Source organism: Prunus mume, linkage group LG1 (assembly GCF_029339155.1).
Source record: "Prunus mume cultivar Tortuosa linkage group LG1, ASM2933915v1, whole genome shotgun sequence".
Lineage (NCBI taxonomy): Eukaryota > Viridiplantae > Streptophyta > Magnoliopsida > Rosales > Rosaceae > Prunus > Prunus mume.
This window is the reverse complement of record NC_142698.1, coordinates 17,393,652-17,402,142: the sequence shown is the minus strand read 5'-3', so window position 1 is coordinate 17,402,142 and position 8,491 is coordinate 17,393,652. Positions and strand designations below refer to the sequence as shown.

General features: G+C 35.9%; 1 protein-coding gene across 2 annotated transcripts; it reads right to left on the bottom strand.

Moving 5' to 3' along the window:
• Positions 1–4,680: 4,680 nt before the first annotated feature.
• Positions 4,681–8,393, bottom strand: TPR5 (Tetratricopeptide repeat (TPR)-like superfamily protein). 2 transcript variants are annotated; one of them, XM_089042964.1, is made up of 11 exons: positions 8,238–8,393; positions 7,774–7,872; positions 7,512–7,640; positions 7,272–7,396; positions 6,868–6,989; positions 6,673–6,755; positions 6,417–6,572; positions 5,946–6,128; positions 5,454–5,548; positions 5,266–5,363; positions 4,681–5,042 (listed from the first exon to the last, which is right to left on the bottom strand). In XM_089042964.1, the coding sequence occupies exons 1-11, from the start codon at positions 8,277–8,279 to the stop codon at positions 4,939–4,941; spliced, it is 1,236 nt and encodes a 411-aa protein (XP_088899090.1). In that variant the 5' UTR covers positions 8,280–8,393; the 3' UTR covers positions 4,681–4,938. The 2 variants fall into 2 exon arrangements, with proteins under 2 accessions (XP_088899090.1, XP_088899092.1); XM_089042966.1 differs by having other exon boundaries at positions 7,774–7,842; positions 8,238–8,376.
• Positions 8,394–8,491: the final 98 nt, after the last annotated feature.

The window sequence follows — 8,491 nt, the reverse complement described above, 5'->3', positions numbered from 1 at the left end:
TTCTAACCTACAGTATGAGAGACATGACACATACATGAGATGCCTAGCTAGCTAAACTAAGAAATGGTTTTGGTCAAATAAAAAATTTATCATTACACTTTTTCTGGATCACCACCACCTTTAAAAATGTTATAGGCGTCTCGCATGATAGGTTTCGGATCTTGGCCAATCTGCATTCATCTGGTATATGATTAGAAGAATTTTATTCAACTTTTCACTTAATACATGGGAGTAAAAAGCACTTAAAAAAGTGTCAGCTAGAATTACACATTCACTCATAAATATACTTGGTTATGCTTGCTCCTACATATGACCAAAAGTCACTAGCTCAAAGTTAAAGCTCAAAACCTAGTTTAACTTCATCCACAATCTTCCTCAGATAAATAAATAAAATAAGAACCTTTAGGATTAGAAACCTTCCTATAGGAAATGATAGTTTAACTTGCCTCAAGAAATCGTTCCCTTGTGTAGGGGCTTTTTCTAATGGCATCTACAAATGGGCTGGGCTATCGTAAGGAGCGAACTGATGAAGTTATCCCCTGTGCATGAGTTCAAAGATCAAGCCCCAAGAATGCTTCGAAAAGATAGTGAAGTCTTAGGAAACACTTTGGTTACCTTCACCAACAAAAATAACAACAGCTTACAGATATTTTATTGGCTTGTCATGATAAGCTTGTGGCATGGGAGCTGAGCATTCATGGGTTTAGCATGAGAGAGAGAAATGGCTGCGATTTCCTATGAGAAACAGAGTTTTTAAGGCATATGGGAAGGGATTCTAATAGAATTCGTTGAGGAGAGAGATGAGGGCAATGAGTGGCTTAAGTGATTTTCCGACAGCTCGACAAAGGTGTCAAGTCTGGAACAATCTGCTAGAAGAGAGAAATGGGAGATAAGGGTGAATAGAGCACGAAATTGCTGGATTTTGCAGGTAAGAGAGGAAGCTTACTCTCTGGATGTGGGTTGTAGCTAGTGGTGAAGTATTGGGTGTTTTGGGTAATTTTCCAGCAGCCTAACAAAAGCTATGTCAGACTCTGGAATGGCTTGTCAGAAGAGAAAATGGGAGGAGATGGAGGAATATGACACGAAATTGCAGAGTTTCAAAGATAAGAGATGAAGCTTGCTCTCTAGATGTGGGTTGTGGCTAGTGGTGAAGTATTGGGTGTTTTGGATAATTTGTCAGCAGCCTGGCAAAAACTATGTCAGACTCTGGAATGGCTTGCCATAAGAGAAAATGGAAGGAGATGGAGGAATATGGCACAAAATTGCAGAGTTTCAAAGATGAGAGATGAAAGCTTGCACTATATATATGAAGTTATGGATAGTGGTGAAGTATTGGGTAATTTTCCAGGACATGACTTGTGACTTGCCAGAAGAGAAAATAGGAGGAGATAGAGGAATATGTCACAAAATTGTAGAGTTTCAGAGATGAGAGATGAAGCTTGCTCTCTAGATGTGGGTTGAGATGTTATGGGTAGGAAATGCCTTTTTTTATAGGCGCTGGAAGCTACTCTTTTTCCAAGAAACCATAATGGCTTTCTATTCAATTTGGCCAAGCTTTTTCCTTCATTTCTCCTCCCATCCTTTGACTTATCCTATTTGGTGAAATTCTCTCTGCCCATTTGCACAAAATCAGGGATTTTTGATAGCTCAATGCTCTTCCCACAGTTGCCTCAGTGGAGAACTCCCATTTTCAACCATCTTTCTTCCTTCTTTTCTCCCCTCTTCTATGGCTAGATCCGATGGGGAGAAAGAAATGAGTATGTACACTGGTTTGAAGGGTGTTTTGCTCAAGTATCCTTTGGTTTTTCTGATGGCTTGCGTTGGGTTTGTCTTTGGCAATGTGCTAGAGATTCCCAGCAGTGCAGACATGAGTGACTTTTGGCTTTTGTCATGGTTTTGTCTCCAACCATGTGCTGGAGACTTTTAGATATTTTGTTGGTCACTTGAGCCATTCTTTAAAGTAATGGGCTAGTTCACTAGAGATGTGCCAACATCTAAAGGTAATGGACTATCTTTTCTAAGTTAATGAGTTATTTTCTGCTCTACCCCTTCTTCAAACCTGTGCATAAAGACACCCAGTTTAGTTGATTGCATCTTAACCGAATCGAAATTTAACGTTTCATCCTCCTATTTTCTTGTAGAAAAGAGAATCCTTAATTTTTACTTTTATCCCAATGACATATCTAAGGCTAAAGTGACACACTTTTTCATTTTTCCTACATCAAGTATTATCGTTTTTCAAAATTTAATTATCTCAGTACCTAACAAAATCATATGAAAACAAGAACCATCAAAGAACTAGTACCAATCAAGATAGTAAAGTGATAGCCCCCGTTGTCGAAGATCTGATAACAACCACTGCCAACACAATGTAACTTAATTCAGCAATTCATATCCATAGCCAACACACTTTTTTTATAAATAATATTTAAATCGTACAGTGCTATTCCCGAATTCTTAAGTTTTTCCAATAAATAGTATAGCCGTACGGCCATACTCGGACATTTTCAGTTTTATTTTGGGAGTTTCACTAAAACACCCAAAATGAGAGCTGAAATTATAAAAAAACCCAACACCCAAAACACTTTATAAACACACCCAAAACCCATCATTACACACACTCAAAACCCATTTATAAACACACCCAAAAAATATACAATTGTTGATTTTTGGGTTGATTTTGGGTGTGTTTCTATGTTTAAATAGTGTTTGGGTTTTTTTTATAAATACATGTCTAGAATTGGGTTTATTTATAAATTTGTATTTTATTTTTTTATAAATAGTAACCGGACGGCTAAACGATTTGAAGAGTATGGCCGCGCGGCTATACTGCTGTGTTTTTATAAAAATTTAAAATTAACAGTATTTAAAAAAAAAAAAAAGGGGGCGCCTAGCTGATATGGGTTTTTTTTTTAATAAATACTTTGTAAATATAATATATTTAAAAAGTATAGCCGTGCGGCTATACTGGGTCCTTTTTTATTAAAAAAAAATTCCGTGATTTTCTTTTATCAATAAGGGTAGTTAAGAGCATTATCCATTACAATTACTTCATTACTAGAGTCTCTATTGTCCCTTTTTGATTTTTTTCTTTTTCCAGAGTTATTACTCATATAAAGAATTTAGCATTTTCTCGTTTAATACTCGTTTTATACAGATACCTAGATATTTTTCAATAATACTTCCGTTTTCCGTACATGTCTTAAAGACTCGATAAAATACACGTTTTGTAAAAAGCAAACATACAATACACATATTGTACACATTCGTACGTATGTTTCATTTTTAATACACGTGTGTTTTTACAAAATTTTCAATAATACACACAAAATTCACGTATTATACACATAATTTTCACATATTATTGAATAAAAATAATATATAGTGGCCGAAATTTTCAGCTGTAAGTTGCCAAAATTTTGCCGAATAAAACACATACATATTTTATTTGTATTTTTCCCGTTCCATATTTTACTAACTATGAAAGAAATTGAGAGGCTGATATTATTTCTTACTTGTTGTAAGAAAAATGCAAGATGGTGGTTTTGCAGTCTCTTTTTCAACTAGAACATCAATTTCAAACAAAGTTTTATAGGTTTAGCAGTAAAAGAGGTGGTAATATTCTTCATGTAAAGTGTCGTTTGAAAAGTGAAGCAATTACCAAGACCACTCCAACTCAGCATGCAATTCTCTACGACAAATAATGTGTGAAATAGCATAATTTAGTAGCACTCGAGAAAAATATAGATTAAAGACAAACATTCCCATAATAAAAAAAGAAGAACAAAAAATTGTACTCTCATATTGATTTATTATGAAATTTCTCTTCAATATTTGCTTTGAATATGTTGAAACTTGAATCCCCAATTATCACTTTGGCCAACTTGAAAATTGGGGGTACTTTCCAAGTGTTTTGACGAGTGGCAAACGCCAGTCAAGTGTTTGAAAAATCGACCGCCTAGGCATTTTGAAAATGCAGCAACAAGCTAGGCATTAAGAACAATCACTCAAGTCTGAGGAAATTCTTGGTATTAATGCAACTAGACAGGCCCCTATAAGAAACAGAAAACTATCTGAAGACCATTCTACATTGTAAAATGTACATCACAAAACATATACATGACTATTAACGCAAGATCAATGGTCTACCTGCTTTTATCGCCTCCTTAGCTAGTTGCTCATCCATCCCAGAAGAGAAGTCTTTACTTTTTGCTAGTTGCTTGGCCATACAAACTCTGTTCAGCCTCCTCTCTCCAACCGTTTTTGCTTCGAAGAGAAGTCTTTCGTGTGCAGCACATAATATATGCCTAGCCAATCAGTATTCTGGTTCTGTTTTTGTATTGTTTGGGTGAGTTCCCAAAAATGATCTCTGATCTGTAAGATTACAAAGCATCTACTTGCATGTAGGGTTATTTTCTGTATCATGGTCTTTATTTTTGATGCATAATATAGTGGGGTTAACATGAAAGAGTCAGCTGATTGTAAATGACACATGATCTCCATGTGGACAGCATAGTGCAAAATCTGGATGACCCCCACATAACATTGGTTGATTGCGACTTGAAACAACTCAATATGCAAAGATATACATATGTTGTCTGAAAAATAAGGTAGTGAATAATAGGTGGGGCATGAAGAAACAGGTTATCGCCACCATTAACCTCTGGACCTCAATGAATATGACTGAACAAGAGCCGACCTAAACATGGACGCTCACAAGCTCATTCTTACCAACAGTTCCAAGTTCAAAGTATTCAAGTCCAAGAGGAGAGAAGTAAAAGTTGCAATGTACTTTTAACATCTCGATAAATGGATAGAAAAGTTGTCCACGATATAATTTGAGATTCAAAGGGGGCGTTGGAGCATTTCAAAATTTTACAACTTGAATTTACAGTACAAGAGGTGGAGGAGGGTAAGGTAGAAACTTGTTGATCTTTGTCATCGCTTGGGGCAGTACTTTGTATGCAGGTTATCAAGCTTCTCGGCATACTCAATTGGAGTTGCCTCATTGTCAAACACTTCATCCCATATCTTAACAAGATCTGTTTGCAAGGTTATTGGGTTAGTATAGGATATGAAACTAATGGAAAATATGAATCATAAACCCCATAAAAATGGGCTGGATGACTAACAAATCAGAAAATATGGAATGATTCAATCAAGACATTGATATAGGTGTACTCTACTTAAAAAACATTTGAAATCCAGGAATTCAACTGTAAGCTTTTGAAAATCTCAAGGAATTTAAAACAGAAGCATGCATACCAGCGTTGTCTGAGGATGAAAGAAACATGATGAGTGTGTCAAATCTTGGAACCCTGGTTAAGTTCTCCAAATAATTAACGGCCAAATCTATTTCTTCACTGCCAAAGAAATAAATCAAAGGTGGGGCCATAAGCATTTTATCAAGCTCAACAAGAAAAACATACATACCAGACATAAACATTACTTACATGAAAAAGGTTGCCACACACTTGATAATGTCAAGAAGTATGGGAACAGTCAAAGCATTTTTGAATATCTGCGGCAATGCACTTGGAGATATAGCCTGTATAGAAATACCACAAAAAATAACATGAAACAAAGTAACAGCATAAATGGAAAGTCAGAATGAGTGAAACACCAACTGCATTCACAATCCTTTATGGACATTTGAAATTGTTCAAAAGGGACAGAACAAATGAGGAACTTCTTGGATGGCCCCTAGCATGCAGAAGCCAGATAGGCAGACTGAAAATGCAGTTACTGGTATACTTCTGGCAACCATCCAAAGAGGACAATAGATGAGACTAATAGACTCTTTGCAGTGGTCAACCACACGGATGACCACCATGCAAAAAGAACACATTCATGGTCACCTACTTTGGGATGACAACAAACATATGAATCTTGCATTTTGGCAGACTATATTTTTTAAAGTAAACCACATGAATACTTTTGCAGACCTTCAACAGGCTAGTCTGTCCAGCATTATCTCCAGCAAGTCCTCGCCAAGAAACCTCAAATTGATATGCCGAATTTGGTGGTGTGATCTTTTCCGCAGCTACAGCCTTGACTCGGGAAGCAGCTCGAGAAGCAAGCTCTTGTACCGATGCCTTCACCTCTTGCTTCCTAGTTGTGTTATTTCTCTACAAAATTATCATAATATAGACTAGTTCAAGAGACTAATAGACACAAATGCAAAATAAATAAATAAAAGTTTAAAGTAAATAAGAAGATAAAGCCATTGAGTCCAGATAACATGGTAGGAGTGCACAACATATAAGTCTGATAAGAAGCTATAAAGGCAAACACAGTTAATAAGGTTCATAAACAAGTCTATCTTACTTGTTCACCTGTTACTAAGAAGAAACAAAAACTCAATGACAACAACAAAAAATAAAGTAAAAGGAGCAACAAAACACTTTTCTTGACACCTTAGTGTGATCTTGAACTGCAGTCATTTCTGTTATTTGAGCACTGCTGGAGACAGGCTGGATGCTTTGTCCATTCACTTTGGTATCCAACTTTCCCACTTTCTGCATTTCTTGTACAGAATTTTTCCGTGCTCCAGATGCCTTCTGAAGAATTGTCTGGGAATTAACAATTCAAATGAATCAATTTAATATAATAAATGGACTGGTAGATGAGCATGATATACACCATCAAAGATACATGTACAAATTTTCTTACTTTCTCATACAAAGATTTGGCCTCAGTGTATTGTTTCTTGATTTCTTGGTTCTGAGGCTCCAACCTCAGGGCAAACTCAGCATCTGCAGTTGGCTATATTCGTTACATCAGACACATCACAATTGCAATATCAGAAAAGAAACCATATATGTAATAATATGAGGAAACAAGGTCATAGTTTGGCTTTTAACGAACCTTCAATTGATTCTTTAAGTTTTCCAAGTTCTTTTCTAGCCGTTGCACGTCGTGAGTATGCTTTTATATAACGATCATCCAAATTCAAGGCCTCAGTACAGTCATCCTCAGCTTCCCGGAAACTAACAAACAAAACGGAAAATATATATATGCTTCAGGTAATAAGTTAAAAAGAACACTGTAAGAGCTTACACAAGCATATAGCATGCCACACTCCTTTTTGTTTTACTGTTTAAAAGTAAACCAAGAACACAGAGATATGAACACTTTCTGGAATTCAAAAGTTCGAACTTGCATTTTAGTACATAAATAGATGTAGTTATCTAAATAAATCAACAACAAAATTTTCATACAGTTTATACAAGCATTCTCTTAAAAACAAAACAGAGTGATCGCACTCTTGCCTTTTGATTTTTATATATGCCATTGCTCTATTTGCATAAGCTACTGCAGACGGAGACAAAGCAATGCTTCTTGAATAGCAGTCAATAGCTTCCTTAAACTTCTTCTGCTTAAAATACTCATTACCCTATAAGTTAACAGACAGTAACACAATCAGCATCAAGATTGACCCAGTTGTTATAAGCAACCTTAATAATTGAATTCTGAATTTACAACTACAGCAGAACACAATCAACTCCTACCAATTCTTTCTCTGAAGCAGCATCAGGAAGACTATCTTCCGAAGTGAAACTACTTGACATTGTATTGATTGAATCTAAATTCCTCGAGTAGTCATAATTCCCCGAACTAGTTCCTAAATCTCTAGTCTTCTGAAATGACAACATGCAAAACATATCCAAACATGCAAACATCAGCTGCATATAAACAAATTTCACCAGCAACGCTAATCACGCATCAAAGTATACATGCTACACGCAACACTGAGCAGACTAACAAAGTTACCAGCTTTTCCTGGTGTGAATCTTGTGGCCTCATTTTTTTGTCCTTGTCCTTGAGAGAAAGCTCCCAGTCCTGCAAGTCACTCAAAAACCCCTGGAAATCCTGGAAACAACGGACGAACAGAAAAAATACAAACCCAATAGACTAAAATTATTAACTAAATACCTAATAACATATTCGTAACTAGGCACAAAAAGAAAACCACAAAACATAAGCTTTTCTTTATCTTTTTCTTAAAATCTGAAACTTTTTCACAAGTACACATCAAACACATTAACCACAATCACGCATCGAAGTCTTCGTTTAATTACAACTCCGAATTCAAATGAAAAATCTTTCAATGGGCCAGTAAGTTTTGAAATTCATTTTCTTTTCAGTTTTTCCTCAGCTTTCTCAGCTCCCAAACATATTCAAAAGTAAATCTCTGAAAAAAATCAGTTTAAGAAGTAATGATAAAAGTGAAATACCAGAGCTTGATCGCGACCGTGCTTATTTGGAGCTCTGGCCATGGACCGCGGGTACCCGATGCTTCTGGAAGAAAGAACGACTGAAAGGAAACGAGGGAACTGACAGAGTGTGAGGTTTTTTATTTTATTTTCTCCGCTCGGGGGGTTTAATTCTAAGGAACGTAATCAAGTTACTATTTTATCCTTCATTGTTTCTTTTTAATCAAACTTTAATATTGGAAACAAAAATTGCTTGGAATGATGAAGTTAAATGA